Below are 19300 nucleotides of genomic sequence, written 5' to 3' on the forward strand. Positions count from 1 at the left end.
CACATTAGGATTACACAGGCAACATAAACCTGTAATTCAAAGTTAACTCACCCTTTGATCATTTTCCTGGGCATGTTATATGTTCTTACAAAGATGACTGATAACAGCTACTTAACTGCTGATAAGATACCTCACTTCACAGAAGAGCACTGTAGACCTGTGACAGGTCTTCTGCAGTTGCTTCTCCCCCACTACTTACTGTCCTCAGAAAAGGTACATTGCAACATCCCCGCGTCGGCTGAGAGTCCAGGGCCGTTTTGTTGTCCCAGTCTGTCCCTGATTCCTATACACTACACTATCTAAGTGTACTTTGTCCCTTATCCTAGTGGAGCAGGTGAGAGCTAGGCTCAGGGCTCACGGCCCAAACCATCTGCCCTTCACATGACCACCAGAGAAAATGCCTGCCTCTCAAGACCACAGCAGAAGATACCTGCACAAAAATAAATAAATTATGAAGACAAATTGTATCACTCAATAACACTATTAACAACTGTACAGTTAATAGTGTTATTGAGTGACATAGCTGAAAAGGGACTAAATTGACTTGGCTCAACACTTCCAAATACTAGAGACTTGACTTGGACTTGTTGACCACTCTAGAATCAGCTAAATGAAAACTGCCTGGAAGCGTGGCTTGACTTTCTAGGGAGGAACTAAACTTTCTTCTTCCCAGTGTTGTTACACTCAAAACTGCCCCCCGAAATGGGAGGAGTAGTTGACAGCGCACCGTCGGAGCCTTGACAACAACGTGATTGACTTTTTACTTCATGCAGTACTGACCGGAGAAGTGCATATTGATCATATACGAGTGAGGTTATTGTTGATAATTGATTTTGTCCTCTGAGAACAATTATCCCCGTGCAATTATCAACGAAAATAAACTACTTCCTAGCCAACGCGTTTAGCTAACCAGCAAGCTAGCTAACTGCCAGGCTAGCTAGTTGGCTAACAACAGACTCCTTGTCGCCGGCTATTTTTAGTACAATTGTGCAGCTAATACTAGGCAGAGTTAATATTTAACAGCTTAGACGAAACGTCATTGTTTTCTCCTATGATCTCGTTACGGTAGTAATTAGTTAAACATGTCAACGACATCGCTGGATAAGGAACTGCAGGAGCGGCTCAGAGAGGCGTCTGCGATCGGAGACATCGACGAGGTCCGGACCTTAGTGGAGAGCGGCGTGAATGTCAACTCTCAGAATGAAATAAACGGATGGTAAGTGTTTCTACTGCTTGGAAAAAAAAGGGAAACAAACGAGACATTGTCTGCTGGCTTGGCTAAAGAAGTAATGATCCACGTTTATTGGAGAATAATACCTGACCTGTGACTTGTTCGGAGAGTGGCCTGTTAAAAAGACATCATGTTGTCCAATTAACCAGCAGACTTCTTTAATACTGTTAACGACCTGTGATGCAACCAGCGAATAGTCGCAGCTGTGTGGTCAAATGGGTCTGTTTTAGAGAAGTTATTTTTGTTCTGGTCTGCACCAACTCCACTTCCGAGCTCTTCTTAGAGATCCATAACCAGCTATTAATGGTAGTGGTTAAGATTTCCTCAAGTCTTCTTAAGTCAACAACAACATCATGGATTAGCGTCTTCATAGACCTGGATGAATTCACTTGAATTAGTTAATTTATAAATGTGTTTGTCTCCTTTTCCAGGACATGTTTGCACTGGGCATGCAAGCGAAACCACAAACAGGTGGTGTCGTACCTGCTGAACTCAGGTGCTGACCAAGAAATCCTCACTGCTAAAGATGAACTGGCCGTCCAGTTAACCTCCAAGCCAGAAATCAGAAGGCTGTTGGGAGGTAGGCACAACATGTTTTCAGTAGGCCTAATTTGAAGATAACGTTTTTACACTCACCTCAGATCTCTCATGCTGTTTACTTTGCATGGTTAATGTGTGAGCAGGTCTTAGATCGATCAATGCACCGGGGCAGCTTGAGCGTGGAGCTGTTGGATGAGGTCTTTACAGAGTGTATGAGGTCTTTACAGAGTGGATGAGGTCTTTACAGAGTGCTCGATCAGTTGTTGACACTCTAAAAATGACGCCTCTTGTTTTTAACAGTTGAGGAGGAGGAAGTGCCTGAGATCAAGGAATCTGAGCTGCCAATCATCCCAAACTACCTGTCCAACCCGCCCTTCATGTACAGCAAGATGGATAACAAGGCTGAGCTGTTACTGACGTCTCACTTCACCCAGAACGGCAACGGGGGAGACCACTCTGAAGACCCCCTCAGTGGCCCGGCCTCCCTCTCCCCGACCCACGAGCCACAGCCACCGCAGAGCCTCCTCGGCGACCCCCAGAGCCCCAGAGAGGCGGCCTTCATTCCCACGGCGGAGCAGAACGGCGTGTCGTCCGGCCCCGCCTCCCACGCCGTCAACGGAGCCCTGCCTATGGACCTCTCCGTGGAGCCTCACCTGGTCAACCACGGGGAGTACCCGTCCTCGGTGAGCCACAACGGGCCCGTGTGCTCGCCTCCGCTCCCCTCCCCGAGCCCCAGCACCACCAGCAGTAGCAGCCAGGCCCAGGTGGCTAACGCTAACCCCACCGTGACCAGGCAACAGTCCATCCCCCAGCAGCTCAACTGTGGTCAGGCCGGGGGCTCTATGCCGGCCTTCCAGCCATTTTTCTTCACCAGTACATTCCCTGTCAACGTGCAAGGTAAGAAAGCCACTCTTGGATTTGATGGGTTTACATGCAAAAAGTGTCTCTCGATCAGGCATTGTTTTGAGACATTTTGGCCTCTGGTTTTGAAATGAACCTTTTTTTTTTTCTTCTGAATTTGATAAATTGCCCTTACTCTACATTTCAGAGTTGTCCAAAAAAGCGTGCGCTTTGATCAGATATTTGTTGCTGTTTCCCCTCTAATTAATTCTTTACTCACCTGTCCAGGGTTCAGTGGGCACAAAACTGTAGATTGTTCTAGTTGTTGTTGTTGTTGTTGTTGTTGTTGTTGTTGTTGTTGTTGTTGTTGTTTTTTAACAGTCACTACCTCACTAGCATGTTCAGTAACAACACTCATTTCAGTTTGAAAACGTTCCCCCCCCCCCTTTGTGCCTCACCAGTGTATCTCATACACTGAGGTTTCTGTATCTGATATATTGACACATTATTATTTCCTGGTCTCTCTCAGAGTTGGTTCTGAAGGTGCGGATCCAGAACCCGAACGCGCGGGAGAACGACTTCATCGAGGTGGAGCTGGACCGGCAGGAGCTGACGTACCGGTCCCTGCTCCGGGTCTGCTGCAGGGAGCTGGACATCGGCGCCGAGCACGTGGAGAAGATCCGCAAGCTGCCCAACACCATGCTCAGAAAGGTACACACACACACACATTTGCAAGCTGCCCAACACCATGCTCAGAAAGGTAACCACACACACACACTTGCAACCAAAACCATGCTTCAGAAAGGTACAGAATACACACACACACACACACACACACACACACACACACACACACACACACACAGCCCCCCCCCTCACCTCTCACACACACCTTTTAGAAGTGTGATGTTGTGGGTCGCCTTGTCAATGTTTTTTTAACATTGGCTGAGCAGTAGCACTGATCCCTCTCCGGCTGCGTTTCCACCACAGTGGTCAGCTCACTGGACTGTGTAGGGAAGGGCAAGACACTGGTAATGAAGGATGAAGGACACACTCCTAGACACCTCATAGGCCCTCACAGTGCACTGTGAGACTAGTACATGATGTACCATTTGGTTGACAAGAGTGTTTTTTATCTGGGGGGGGAAAAATTGACAATTCCAAATTCTTCAGGCTGTTCGTAGTAAATTGGCGTGTGATCTCATGAAGAGCCACAGTGTTCTGGAAGCACAGACCCGGCCATATTTTGGGAGGTGTTGATTGAACAGAGTGGTAGATGAAGGAATGTCATCCACCCAGTCGAGGGAAGCTATCATCCTGTGCAATGCACTGCCAGTACACTCACACTTGACTTGTTCCTCATGTGACAACATGCACACATGCGCATGCGCATGACTCTGGGTAAGCAAACATTTGCATGCCCTCTAATATTCTGAGGCATTTTGAGGGTCCTCACTGACATGGTAGAACACGAGGTTGATATAGGTTGATATAGGTTGATATAGGTTGATATAGGTTGATATAGGTTGATATAGGTTGCCCTACTGGCAATACTAACTAGTGAGCGTTTTTGTCCCCTGTGATGGCAGTTATGTGGGCATTGTGTCTTCTTTTTAGAAGGCCCCTGTTGATTCCCTTCCCTGCCTGACTCATGCATATACATCAACTCTCTCCCACATACGGTATACTAATCCAAAAGGTCTAATTTAGTCTTCCTTGACGCACTTTTCCCCTCCCACACCCAGTATCTGATGATCCTGGGCATTCATGACATTTCTGTGCCCCCCTCCCCCCCCGCCCCCCAATATAGGACAAGGACGTGGCGCGACTGCAGGACTTCCAGGAGCTGGAGGTGGTCCTGGAGAAGGCTGAGGGCCTGTCTCTGCTGTCCGGCCCGGGGAGCCTCACCGACAGACCCTGCTACAACATGAAGGCCTCCAGGCTCACCTACTAGCCCCGCGCGGCGGAGACAGTGACGCGTACTGTTGACGTGGACCCTTCGCTGCCACCGGCCAACCGGCCGCGCCTCGGAGGCTCCCTCCCCTCGGAGGCTCCCTCCCCTCGGGCTCCCTCCCCTCGGAGGCTCCCTCCCCTCGGGCTCCCTCCCCTCGGAGGCTCCCTCCCCTCGGGCTCCGATAGCTGTCGTTAGTATTCGATTTGATTCAGTTGTTGATTCAGTGTCGTTTAGCCAGCGTTCTACGGTTCATTTCCCAACAGTTCAGTTCTGTAGCTATTGTCCTCCTCCTCCTCCTCCTCCTCCTCCTCCTCCTCCTCCTCCTCCTCCTCGGCTCTGCTCGCCCTCCCACCAGTCTGTGTACCCGACCAGCACTAACCGATTATTCATGCATGGTGTCCTCAGTTATGTGCTGAAGTATTTGGGTCTCTCTCTCTCTCTCTCTCTCTTTCTCTCTCTCTCTCTCTCTCTTTCTCTCTCTCTCTCTCTCTCTCTCTCTCTCTCTCTCTCTCCTTCTCTTTCTCCTCCCTCTGTAGTTTGTGTTGAGTCAGGCTACAGTGGAACATTGGTTTTGAAGGAGCAGTGGCCTGTCTTCCTCGATGGCTGGACTTTTACACGGGACTGTGCGTTAGCCATACTGTATAGGGACTGTGTTTTAGCCATACATAGACTGTGGTGGACTATGCTTGTGGACCAAGAGATAAGAGCAAGATGTCACAAGAGCAGAAATTTGAATAGCTCTTCCTGATATACTCTTATCAGTCCACCATAGGCGGCTTCGTACAATGTACACAGCAACATGTAGGAATAGAGCTTGCTTTAGGGAACATTATGGGGGGGGGGGCAGATGTTCCAACTGGCATACACACAAACACCACACACACACACACACACACACACACACACTCATGCTGTTACACACATAGTATACACATAAGTCTTACTCCCTGTCCTTCAAAGGTTGTCCTTTGTCACCCTGACTGTTTATTTGTAGGCAGATGCCTGATCAAAATATGTATGCTGTTGTTGCCTTTGCATCGAGGTTCAATAATCATAGGGGGAGTGGAGGACAGTCCCACCAGTTGAGAATTGTGTCATTGATTTAGTGGACCTTTTTAATTGTGCTCGTTAAGCACATGGAAGCTACAGCTTTCCTCCATGTTAAGACATTGGCTCTGTTTCTTAAAGAACTATCTTGATTTGAGATAACAGCCTTTTAACAGATGCTATTGTAGCGCCATTGACCTGCTCTGGAATTCAATCAAACCTGCTCTGGTGAAAAACAATCATTGCTCCTGCTCTGTGAAAATAAAGTATTTAATATGTGCTTCTAGTTAGACAATGTTTACTAGGTTAACCAAAACGTGACTAATTTAGAAATGTTTTATTTTATGGAAATGTGTATTTGCTCAGGGCAGGAACAATGGGTTTGTTTTCTACACTTTGTTTGCCTTCCACTTTTGGTTTGTGCGAGTAGTTCTTTCAACCTGACAGTTATTCGGTATAATATTTAGACACTCTCAACTGTGAATTATTATTTAAATTCATTGGTGTTCTTAATTGACGCAGATAACCCTCAGTGCACTTTAGGGAAAATGGTGTCCCAGCACAACGGCGGTTGAGATTCCCCTAAAGTGGGTTTGTTTTAGCCTTCCCTGTATTAGTTCCGTTAAGATACTTCCATTTACTGTGATTAGATCGAAACCAAATAAAATACCGATTATAGCCAGCAAGATAGGTTGTCCAGAATAGACTATCAAAGTCGGAAATGTGTTTCTGTTTTTTTTTTAATCGCTGTATGAACTTTGTTTTCGATTTGAGAAGAAAGGGCAGAAAGATGTAGCAAAGGACGAGATGATGAGACGGTTGTTTATGATTCATGATGTTTTTGCTTTAGCGCTTCCGTAAGATTACTCCCAATCAGTTTTCTTCAAATGGTTTATTGTGTCATACCAGTGTATAGATTTGAACTTTTGCGGTGGGAAAACTTTATACATTTTTTTTTAGAGTTAAAGCTACATTTGAACTAAATTTAATTTAATTAATCAAATGTTAACATGCTAGCTAGCTATGTATGGGTTGGGTTCTCAGGTTTAAACCAACTGACATTTGATTTTTGAAAATCTATGGTGTTTGCTGCTTAATTTTAGGGTACAATTGACGATGTACAAATGTTGATCTTGAAAACGTTTGAAAATACATTTATTGGAAATATTACTGTTTAAAATGCTTTACAACTAGTAATTGAATCAACTTTGTACTCAGAGAGTACTGGACATATTCATAGCCACACAGCTGGAATGATGTACGATCTAAGAAATACTTTATGTTGCTTTTGTCATGACCACAGTTCATCAAGATGACTATGATCCTAACATGTGCTATCACTTCTCCATGCTGGTTATTCTAAGGTAATCAGGGGTAAATTCCCCAAATGCTTTGTAGCTAAAGTAGTACTTTATCTCTTCCTTCATTTAAGGAATTCCGTTCGTTCACGCACACAAGATTCACCTGCAGACATGGATGTTTACAATTGTTACTCTCTTGCAGCTTTGCGGCCAGGTTGTCGGGAGAACATAAGTACTACTTAAACTAGAAAACGTTTGTAGAAACTGGCCCCAGTGCAGTAGGTCTCCACTACAGGACTTATACTCAATCAACAGTTACTAACAAGGCAGTAATTGTTAACCGTTACAATGTGTACCTAAAGCTCTTGACTGTATTAGTATGTTTTATTATATATATATTTTTATCAGTTTGTATTTTATTTTATTTTTTAACAAGCTAGGCCTATTTCTTCTGTTTGTATCCATGCCTAGGCGTATACAGGAGGTCCGTTCATCTATGGGGGGGGGGGGGGGGATGTGGGGGGGGGAGAAATGTGTGGCATACGGCAGCCAAGATGAAACCAAGTGCACAGACCACCACTTTGGGAACGGGAAGCGTGTAATATGGAAATACTGAGGAGAAAGACAGCGAAAGTGTGAAATGGACTATCGGAGAGTGATCCTTGTGTGTTCCTTTAACCATGTTGAATGCTTTATAAAGTGATGTTCTGATGCCACGGGAGGTGCTTGGTTTGAGAAAGCTGAGTGCGATGTTGATACAACTCTGGCCACTTTGTGCCCATTGGTTGAGAGCGCCCGTGTTGGGATTCTAGAATCTTCCCTGGTTCTGTGAGAAAAAACCGATGACTAACTAACGATGTACTGATTTACTGCTCATGTTCTAGAGGAATACAGTTTGACTTAACCTATGCATTCAGAGTCTGATATTTTTATATGTCCTGTGTACTTTCATAAATTACTTAGGCACTGTTTTAACCTGTGTTGAGTTCTGACGACCTGTACCTGTTCTTTGATAAAGCATGGTGGATAACTTGAACATTCTTTATTGTTCTCTGAAGTGGACCTCGCTGGGTGTTTCATGAAAGGAAGGGGGTCAATTAAATGGAAAGCATGTTCTGCTGTGAGCCAGCAGAGGGAGTAGTACAGTCAATGTTGTCATAGATAAACCATGCTAACACTGAGGTGAAACTGTGTACTTTGCCTCTCAAGATACTGTGTTCTAGATCTTAAGAACATTATTAACTATATTCATCCGACGTTCAAAAGTAAGATTTAATAAACCTTAATAGATTAGCTTAGCTACTTAATGGTCTGTTGAATCTAATGTGTATTGCATCGAGCAAGCTTTACAAATTGCTTATGAATTGTTTATCTTGTTAGCCTTTTTGACTGGTAAGGTCCCATAGGGATGGCTGGATGAATAGAGATATGGATGGATGGATGGATGAATGAATAGAGAGATGGATGGATATGACCTCTCTGGTCAGATGGTCCTTCCTGTCCTCTGGCTGAAGCCACAGGAAACACAGCTGTGTCTGCTTCCTCCAGCACAAGAGTGTCAGGTCTGAAAACAACTGGAGCCAAAAGGAACTGTTCAAAATGTAGGTGAACAAATTGGCTGTTCGCTATGTACAGTGCCCTTCATAAGTATTGGAAAGAGGAAGCATTTTGTCTTCTTTTAGCTCTATACTCCCAACAGTTTGGATTTGAAATCAAACAACTATGAGGTTAAAGTGGAGATTCTCAGCTTTTAAGTCAATGTCTTTTTTTGTTGAGATTTGTTTCACCATTTAGAAATTACAACCCTTTTTATATATAGTCGCCCTATTTCATGGCACCAAAAGTATTGGAAAATTGGCTTGACAGGTGTTTGTGGTTAAGCAGGTGTGTTCCGTCACATCATTTGTGCAGGCATAAGAGAGCTGTCAATGTCTAGTATTGATTCTAGGCTTTGCATCTGCCTTTGGAGTTTTCTATTGGTGTTTTTCAACATGAGGACCAAAGGACCAATGAAAGTCAAGGAAGCGACTGAGGGTGAAATATCAGAAATTTAAATCCAATTAAACATGCATTTCGTTTCCTGATTCAAAGATTTTAGGCAAAAAGAAACTAAACAAAACAAACAGCAACTGTAGATGGCTGCAGTACAGGCCTGGAAGAGCATCACCAGAGAATAGAGATTATCGACCAAATACAACCCAATTTTTTTTTCAATACTTTTGGAGCCCTGAAATAGCGGGAGTATGTTTTAAAAATGTTGTACTTTCTAAATGGTGAACCCAATCTGAAAAAAACCCATTGAATTAAAGCTGAGAATCTTGTTTGTTTTTAGGTATCTTTGCCTATCAACAGGAAATGAAACACATGTTAAATTGAATTTAAATCACACTGACGTTGATGTCAGTCAACATTAGGACCAAAGAGGTGTCAGGGAAAGTCAAGGGAGCTATTATTAGACTGGAAAATCTGGAGAGAGAAAAAACTGTCAGAAACATAGCCAAAACCTTGGGCTTGCCAAAATCAACAGTTTGGAACATCATTAAAAAGAAAGAAAAAAAGGCACTGGTGAGCTCAGCAATCGCAAATGGGCCGGCAGGCCAGGAAGGACTTCTACTGTGGATGACTGAAGAATGCTCTCCATAATTAAGAAAAACCCCAAAACAACTCTCACAGATCCAGGAACACTCTCCAGGAGGTAGGGGTGAATGTGCCAGAGACTACCATCCGCAGACTACGTCACTAGCTGAACTACAGAGGCTACACTGCAAGGTGCAAACCACTAGTTATCCTCAAAAAGGATGGTCAGGTTACAGTTTGCTAAAAAGTACCTTCAAAGGTGTGGAAAAGGGTCTTGTGGACAGATCTGATTAATAGTATCATGTAACAGAGTGATTGGTTTGGGCATGTATAGCTGCCACAAGAACTGGCTAACTTGATGATGTTACTGCTGACTGCTGAATGTGTTCTGAAGTGTACAGATACATCTTGTCTGCTCGAGTACAAGCAAATGTCTCCAAACTCATTGGATGGTTCTTCATCACACATTAAGACAATGACCCCAAACATACTGCCATAGCAACTTGAGAGTTTTTCAGGGCCAAAAAGCGGAAAGTTCTTGATTGGCCAAGTCAATCTTCAGATTTAAATCCAATTGAACATGCATTTAATTTTTTAGGTAAAAAGACCTCAAAACAAACAACTGAAGATGGCTGCAGTACAGGCCTGGCAGAGCATCACCAAAGAACATACCCAGTGTCTGGTGGGGTCAATGGGTCGCAGACTTGCATGCAAAGGACTGTCGACCAAATACTACACATGAGTACTTTATTTTGACACTGGGTTTTTTTCCAATTCTTCTGAAGTTGTGAAATAGTGGTGTATGTTTAAAAAAATATTCTACTTTCTAAATGGTGAACCCAATCTGAAAACAAAAACCATTGAGTTAAAGCTGGTTCATTGGAATTAAAAGTTGAAGTTCAAGCTTCCTGCCGGTCACCTGTGAGAATGTTAAGATCTGGCATTTTGTTTTTGTGACCTCAGCCTGTGGAGGAAGTAGTACTAGCCAATAGCCTTGTTGTTTTCTGACCAGGTGTTGGGTAGTATGCATAATCCAATACACTCAAGGTTTGAAGCAGGAAATCGTGCATTGTTGCTGTGTTTTTGCTAGCCATAGTCAAAAATGCCATATTTTCATATCCCTTTATTAAGTGAAAATGTGGCATGTTGTCAATGTGATGAAATGTATACTACCCTACACCTGGCCAGAGAACAGCAAGGCTATCGGCTAGTTGGACTTCCTCTTGCATAGGTGGGCATCAGGTCACAAAAACAAAATACCAGATCTGAACATTCTCACAGGTGACCGGCAGGAAGCTTGAACTTCAACTATCAATTACAGTCTACTCCAAATTCTTCATAGATTTCACCTCATAAGCTGTGGCCTACATTTGACATTAAGTTTGATGTATTTATGTGTAAATAATATATGTAACCATGTATATTAGAACAATTGGTCTTTTGGCTATTAACACTGACAACTACAGCACAATCATTTTAACCTACTTTTACAGTCAGAACACACAGCTGTGACTTCAGCCCGTCTTTACACCCTTGACCTGCGTTTGTGCCTTGTAAGTGTTGAAATGTTCCAAAAAAGACATGCTTCGAGAGTGCAAGAATGTTATTATGTTCTCCGAGTTTAAAGAACACAAACAGAGAGTAGGTTGTTATCTCACATCCCCCCGGATGTGTGTGAAGCCCATAACCTTATTTGCAAAGTAAAGAAAATATTCCTCATGTGGTCAACAGATGTTTTAAGGCTTGATCCACTGACACAGGAGCGAGGCAGTTGTTGCGCAATAACATGTGTTGTATGTGTTACAACATGTGTTACAACAGACTGTTATTATGGAGAGTGACCGATAGCTGTGTGTGTGTGTGTGTGTGTGTGTGTGTGTGTGTGTGTGTGCGTGTGTGCGTGTGCGTGTGCGGGCGCGCTCCTCTCTCCTAAATCCTTGCTGTGTACTGTATGTAAATGTGCATCCTTCATACACACATACATGTATTCTGCCTGTGTGTGTGTGTGTGTGTGTCCGTGTGTCCTGTGTGCACTGTGTGTCCAGCCTTGTGTCTAGCCTCCCTCACTCGGTCTGGGTCTAGGAATCAGCTTAGGGCGCTGCAGTGGCTGGACGCGTCCCTCTCCTTTGTCCCGGTGTCAGACGCCCTAATAAGCTTATGAGCAGTCATAACACCTTCATTGTTTTTTTTTACCCAGCCCCCCCCCCCCCACTTCTCAGTCGGGGACGCGGGCAGAGCGCTCTCGCCTCTCTGGGATCCCAAGAGCATTTTAGGCCGTAAAACCTTCCACAGAGGAACTGAGGCAGATGGTGACATTACTCGCAAGCACCACAGGTGACGGTTTGGAATGTGGCCCTTTGCTTTCGGCGCATTCTGTGCCCCTCTCCGAGGGATAACAAGCAAAGCTGCAGAAATCTATAGAGCTGCTTATCTGTTGCAAAAAAAGAAATGCACATACAGTACAACATTGTAAAAGAAATGCGTCACTTGCGCGGAAATGTGTCACCACCTGGCACCACGCCATACACTAAACCCCCTGTTCTCTGCTGGGTTCTAGTGGTGGACGTACATCACAGTGGGAACCAGATGTTAGAAAGGCCGTATTGTGTGTTCCCAGAGATTACGTAAGACAGTACTTCATTAACAGATCAGGGGGAATCGTTTCTGGATTTTAAGTGATGGATTCATAGCTGGGGCCTTGAGTTTTTCCTAACCTTGTTGTTGAAAAGTAGGCATGGTCCAGGAGAGGCCGGTGGAGGTAGAAATCGGAGGACGGGGTTATTGTAATGCATGGAATGGAATGAGGAATGGTATTAAACACGTTTTATACCATTCCTCATTCCATTCCATGCATTGCAATGAGCTCGTCCTCCAATTTCTGCCTCCACCAGCCTCCACTGGTAGGGTTGTCCTAGACTAGACTGAGACCCACCCCACTGAGAACCATCTCAGATGTGCTTAAACTCAGTCATGTGTTATTACTTATTCATAAGGTCCAGCTGAAGAGTAAACCCTGGTCTGCTTTGTCTGACACGACAGGTCGCCTGAAACACCTGATTGACCTTACACTTCCTTTGGCGATAACTTTGCGGAACAGTTTCCAAATCCGTTCTCTTCATCCCTCCCCTAACTTTAATTTCTTCAGTGTACTTTTTGTTTACATACCGTAGCAGTTGGTAGTGAAGGTAAGGAAACATAATGAAACTACAGACGACCCAATGGAAATATGACAACATCTGATGAATCTTTTTAACTTTTTTCCATTTGGAGTCCCACCTCCATGACATCATTAATTGTCCGCAGAGGTGTCTGACTGATAAGTACCTCCCTGGGAGGTTTGGGTTTTCAATCTCCAAATTCTAAAGGGTTCTTTAGTTCTTAAATTCTAATTCTAAAGGGTTCTTCTAAAGGGTTTATTCATGATGTACTGTAACTAATCTTGTCCTGGCTAGGTGTGCCTGTGTACGACAAATCATATTGGTGAAAGAGGGCATCCCAGGTGAAATAAAATATTTTACCTCTCTTTTACTACATCCACGATATCGATGAGCCAGAACTCCATCTCTCAGAAGTTTACCCTCCACTCCATCATTTTACATTTACATTTACGGCATTTAGCAGACGCCTTTATCCAAAGCGACTTACAACAGGGATGACGAGTTGACCATGCCTAAGACCAAACAGTCAAGGTCATTCAATATTGACACTTTGATGAAGCTGACACACAAAGAGCAGTTTAGAGAGGTGTGTGTGTGTGTGTGTGTGTGTGTGTGTGGGGGGGGGGGGGTTAGGTTGGTTGAGGAGACATGGTCCGATGTGGTCTACTGTGGTAAACAAACCTTGTGACATTGATTAGGGGAGTGTGAGACAGATTAGATCCTGGCCCCCTCACGTCAGCACCAACACCGACCCTAAGCCTGTGAAGTATTTTTCCCAGTATGTGGGAGTGACAGGCGGAGGAAGGCCCAACCAGGGTAAGCTCACTCATGGTGCTTTTCCACTAGAGGCTGGGACCCACTCATGTCTTTTTTTTGGGTGTAAGCACCAGTGTTTGTTTTGGTTTTTGGTATGTTGTGTTTCCACCACCCAGGGTGATTCTGAGAACGGAGGACCCCCACCCCCTCTGGCATTTTACGGCCTTGCCAAACGCCCTCTGTGGAAGTTCCCCATCAGTACCCTAATGGGAGGGAGTGCATGGGTAGGAGCTGTGGTTTGTAACTTTGAATTCATGGACGTTTGTGAAAGTGGTACAGTCGTTGCCAAAGACAATTTAAGTGCAACTCCTATTACAAGGACAATCCCACCATCAACCGATGAACTAATTTAATGCAGAGGGTGAATAAAGTCGCCCAAACTGTCAACAGTCCAGAGTGTCAAGGGTGACTTTATTCACCAAAAATGCATGAATTATTCATTTTGTAGCCAATCAAAGTATTGCTGTTAGGTAAATACCACCGAAAACACTTGGCACTCTAGGTGGTGAGTGTTCCGGAATTCTTTGGCAGTTAAGACAGAACATACAGATACACCAGAGAGATGATCATGTACATAATCAGGCCCTGTGGTGCTAGCAGACCCAAAGTATGTATAAAGCTACACATTATTCAGTCATATGATTAGCCATACCATTATGTAATACACTAACACGACACATATGATCACACAGGATGGTTGTATAAGTCTAAACATGAACTCCAGTAAATTCCCCACAACATACAGTGCCAGTCAAAAGTTTGGACACACCTTCTCATTCAATGGTTTTTCTTTATTTGTATTATTTTCTACATTGTAGATTAATATTGAATACATCAAAACTATGAGGGAACACATATGGAATTATGTAGTAAACAAAAAAGTGTTAAACAAACCAGAATATGTTTTATATTTTAGATTCTTCAAAGTAGCCACCTTTTGCTTTGATGACAGCTTTGCACCCTCTTGGCAAGTTTGTGTCCAAACTTTTGACTGGTACTGTATGTGTCCATTGTGGTTCATTTGACACTAACCTATCCTCCATTTCCCCCGGCATTCTCCCCACAGAACAGTACCAATTGATAAGCCTACTGATACACCCTAATCTTGTCTTGGCAAGTTTGAAAATGTTATATCCATGTACAGTACTCTGGTGAATGGGGGACCCAAGGAGAAATAACTGGTTGTGCCAGTCCTGTGATTATTCGGATGTGTCTTCAAAGGGAAAAGTCACCCTTTGTAGATCACACCACCTGCAACGGTAGGTTTTAGTTGTCCCTACCCAAGACAAGTAGACCTAGTCAAATAAGCTTTCGCTTTATTACTGCGTTTGAGTTCCTTGTGACAAATCATTCGTGATCATCATCGGTATGTACTAGATATCTGGAATAGCCTTCATCGCACCTTTGTGATTCAGGATATGGCGATTTTAAGATTATTTTCAACCCCCAAAAAGGGAAAGGAGGGTAAGAAAGCTCACATTTTCACAGAACATTGAGTCATAGTAATGTAACACCTTGTGCGTGCCAAAACACACACACACACACACGCACACACACACACACACACACACACACACACACATACACACACACACACACACACACACACACACACACACACACACACACACACACACACATACACACACACACACACACACACACACACACACACACACAGAACCCTATAGAATGTGTACGTTACGTTTTTAATTTTCCAAAACACACACACACACAGAGAACCAAAACCTATAGAATGTGTACGTTACGTTTTTAATTTTCCAGTCACCCCACTGTGATTGGAGAACACCCTGAGTGGGATTGGATAACATTAACCAAGTGGCCATAACAGTCACTATTAACAGTTACTTGTTTTGGACGGGGTTCAGAAAGACTGCAAGTGCTCTTAGAGAGGGTCAAAGTCAAGGTCTGTGTGCAGACAATACATGTGCTGAAGGCAGGGAAGCTGTCAAAGTGCCCGGCGGCGGCGGGGGGGCGGGGGTTTGTGGGGTCCTGGTCGAGTCGTTATTCAATATGTGACATGCATTCAGTCCCTCATGTGTCGGCTGTGCTGGGAATGCTGGGTCGCAACCTCCTAGGGGTGAAGGGTGGAAGGGGAAAAGCTGTGACTGGGGAGCAGGCATCAAAACACAAAATGGCTGAATCCATATGTCTGAGTCTCTGTGTACGCCAGAGAGAATTGCTAATACGTTCATGAGGATGATGATGATGATGGTGGTGGTGGTGTGTAACAGTGTGTGTGTGCAGGCGTGCGTGCGTGCGTGAGTGTGTCTGTGTCTGCGTGCATATGACGTGTGTGTGTGTGTGTGGGTGCGTGCGTGCTTGAGTCTGTGTGTGTGTGTGTGTGTGTGTGTGTGTGTGTGTCTGTGTGCATACCTGTCAGCGTGTGTGTGTGTGACCAGCAGGTTCCGGCCAGCGAGGGCCTGCCTCAGACTGGGGTTAGATCCCCAGAGCACTGGGCCTCTTGAGACACAGCAGGGGCTCAGCTTGGGAAGCACATACCGTATGGAGACAGATTTACACATGCATATTACACACACACCACTCTGGACCATGTATTAGTCTTGGACAGACCACTCTGCCCTCCTTTTGTATGGAAAAAGAGATTGACACATGGATATTACTACAAATACCAGACCATGACCAGACTCCTTTAATGTCCTAAAATAAAATAAGGTTCAATAGGGTCTTTTCTTTTGCGTGAAGACCTTTCTTTTAAGGTTGGATTTTATTTTGCGGTCAATCTTCATGGTGTCAAATTAACTCTGTAGACCTGCAGTCAAATGCAATCTTATGCAAAGGTGCCATTTGTGTCCTGTGGCAGGTACAGCATCAGATCAGCTGTAGTAAAGGCACATACACATAACTGTACATTGTCTTTCCACCTCACAGTCACCGTCTTTCAGTGTCTGTGTGCTTTGGGAGGAAGATGTTTGAGCGACCTCCAGTGTTCAACACAAATAACGGGGTCCAAGGTGAGGGTGGGTCCTGGCACTGGTGTCATCTTCTGAAAAGAGATACTGTGCATTCAGAGTGGACCGGAAGACATCAGAATTCTGATTCTGATTCAGAATTCTGATTCAGATTCTGATACTACTGGCCCGAAGAGAAGGCTTTGCCTCCGAAGGCATGTATTATTCAGGTATTACCTCATTACAAAAGGTTACACTACTACCTGTACATGTAGTTCACTGGCCTGGTGAGACGGGGTGGGGGTAGGTGCCATATTATCATAACAATTGTCCATGTTACTCAACAGTCAACAACTCATAACAAAGAGTTGCCTACTTATCTATACATTCAATAAAGTAACAATAACAGTTACTATTCATTCATCATCACAAAATGTATCTCGTGTACTGTATGATCTGTCTCAACTTCACAAAGAATCCTGTTGTTTAGTCTAATGATGTCTCGCACCAACTTCGCCTGCTAAGGGTTAAAGGTGTCAGTGGCAGCGCTTTGCACGCAGCGCACAGGTATTTCGCTGGTGGTGGTCTCAAGTATTGGAGGACTTTTTAATATGTTCATCATAACTGTAAGTCGTCTCGGATTTGCTGTGGGGGTAGACTAGCCACTGTAAATTCATGTAGTTAGATCGTAAGTAGGATTCAAGTACGGCTACCTAATCTCTCAGGGCTATTAAACGTGGATCAGCCGACCAGCGGAGTTCTTTACTACAGCAACACTCCGCTCTGGATGACCACTCGTCCTTCTGCCGTTTTTTAACTCTGACAACATTCTCCCTCTGGTTTGTTATTGATCAATAACAATTTTAAAGTTTTTGCATCAGGAAACAAAACAAACTTCCACGCACCTCGGATTTTATTTTTCTTTAGGATCTGTGTGACCGCTCCTTTACGCGCTGGATATGTGGTGGATGCTGTTTCCCAGATGGATTTGGTTTCTCTTTGGACAGTTCTGCGTCTTGCTTCTCATTATAGACAGTCGTCGGGTGAAGGCGATGCCCATGTCCTTAGTACCCAAAGTGGTGTACTCTCATGCGGGCATGTGCCCCAACGAGATGAACCCCAACCTGTGGGTGGACGCCATGAGCACCTGCATGCGTGAGTGCGAATCCGACCAGGTGAGTTGAATGCACTCCGCATAGAAGGGTGGATCTTTGAAGACTCCAGTGGACCTTAGCCCACTGTATTAGGCTGCTATTTGTGTGTAGAAATTCATCTCATCAACCTTTTTTTTTTTTTTTTTTTTTGCATTTTTCCGTTCTCTGTATCACATGTGTAAACTTGAAACTCATAGACATCCACTTATCACAAATTAAGCTGTCTTAGCTTAAGATATGTAGTGTATTTCTTGAATGGAACATTTGTGTCTTTGAAAAATCGAACATAAGACCAGACATTCTTGCAATAGCCTATCCATGATGAAATACTCAAAACTAACACATTAAAGTAGATAGCCCACAATAGATAGCCCAACAATAACAACTATGCTATGCTACTAAACACAGTCATTCGATTTGTGTACAGTACCAGTCAAAAGTTTGGACACACCTTCTCATTCAATGCTTTTTCTTTATTTTCTACATTGTAGATTAATATTGAAGACATCAAAACTATGAAGGAACACATATGGAATTATGTAGTAAACAAAAAAACAAACCAGAATATGTTTTATATTTTAGATTCTTCAAAGTAGCCACCTTTTGCTTTGGTGACAGCTTTGCACACTCTTGGCAAGGTGTGTCCACACTGGTACTGTACGTCATTAGAGCGTCTGCATTTCCCCCTCATGAGTTACGAACAGCTACACAGTCAACCCTCACACACAGTGACCCCTCACGTTTCCTCCCTCAACACAAGGACTGCGAGACCTTCGAGAAGTGCTGCCCCAACGTGTGCGGCAACAAGAGCTGCGTGGCGGCGCGCTACCTGGACATCAAGGGCAACAAGGGACCCGTGGGGATGCCCAAGGGCGCCACCTGCGACAAGTTCATGTGCACCCAGCAGGGGTCGGAGTGCGACATTTGGGACGGCCAGCCCGTGTGTAAGTGCAGGGACCGCTGCGAGAGGGAGCCCCACTTCACCTGCGCCTCGGACGGGATGACCTACTACAACAAGTGCTACATGGACGCGGAGGCCTGCTCCAAGGGGATCTCCATCTCTGTGGTCACCTGCAGGTACCGTTCAGCTTGTTATGGATGGAAACTGCTTTGGGTGTTGGTTTGGTTGCGGTCTACATGGCATGACAACAGGGTGGAGCTTTGGAATGACTTTTGTGATGTGATCAGGCTATAATACACACAGTCGTGAGGTGTTACTCCTTCAGCTCTCATTGTTTTTATGGGCAGGGGATTAAAAGTTGTTTTCATTATGTAACTATGTCTGTATTACATACCTGGGACAGGATATGTGCAAAAAAAAAAAAAAAAGAAGTTCATCTTTTACCTTTCCTTCTTCACACCTGCAGGTACCACCTCACCTGGCCCAACACCAGCCCGTTGCCGTTGGAGACCACGCTCCGCCCCACCACCGCCCTCCTGGAGACCACGCCCCCCGCCGACATCCACCCTCCCCTGATGCTGACCAGCCCTGCCCAGCTGGCGGTGTTTGTGGGTGAGACGGCCAGCTTCCTGTGTGAGGTGTCGGGGAAGCCTCGTCCGGAGGTGACCTGGGAGAAGCAGCTGGAAGGGAAGGAGAACACCGTGATGAGACCCAACGACGTCCGGGGGAACATGGTGGTCACCAACATCGGTCAGCTGGTCATCTACAACGCCCAGGCCCAGGACGAGGGGATCTTCACGTGCACCGCCAAGAACCTGGGAGGCACAGTCGCGGCCCACTTCCCCCTG

The 19300-nt window shown here is 44.8% G+C and overlaps 2 protein-coding genes across 2 annotated transcripts in view; both read left to right on the forward strand.

The window, feature by feature from the left end:
- Positions 1–764: 764 nt before the first annotated feature.
- ankrd40 (ankyrin repeat domain 40) lies at positions 765–7823 on the forward strand. Its single transcript, XM_083677006.1, has 5 exons — positions 765–1216; positions 1663–1811; positions 2072–2668; positions 3141–3322; positions 4422–7823. Exons 1-5 carry the CDS (start codon positions 1083–1085, stop codon positions 4563–4565), a joined length of 1206 nt encoding a protein of 401 aa, XP_083533132.1. The 5' UTR covers positions 765–1082; the 3' UTR covers positions 4566–7823.
- Positions 7824–17356: 9533 nt separating this feature from the next.
- Positions 17357–19300, forward strand: part of wfikkn2a (info WAP, follistatin/kazal, immunoglobulin, kunitz and netrin domain containing 2a) — a gene marked incomplete at both ends in the record, with an annotated part of 2769 nt that continues 825 nt past the window's right edge. The window contains 3 exons of the mRNA XM_083676755.1: positions 17357–17572; positions 18312–18628; positions 18919–19300. The exon at positions 18919–19300 is cut by the window's right edge and continues 825 nt beyond it. Coding sequence (XP_083532881.1) covers positions 17357–17572; positions 18312–18628; positions 18919–19300 — 915 coding nt within the window. The remainder of the gene's footprint in view (positions 17573–18311; positions 18629–18918) is intronic.

Source organism: Argentina silus (genome assembly GCF_951799395.1).
Source record: "Argentina silus genome assembly, chromosome: 9".
Lineage (NCBI taxonomy): Eukaryota > Metazoa > Chordata > Actinopteri > Argentiniformes > Argentinidae > Argentina > Argentina silus.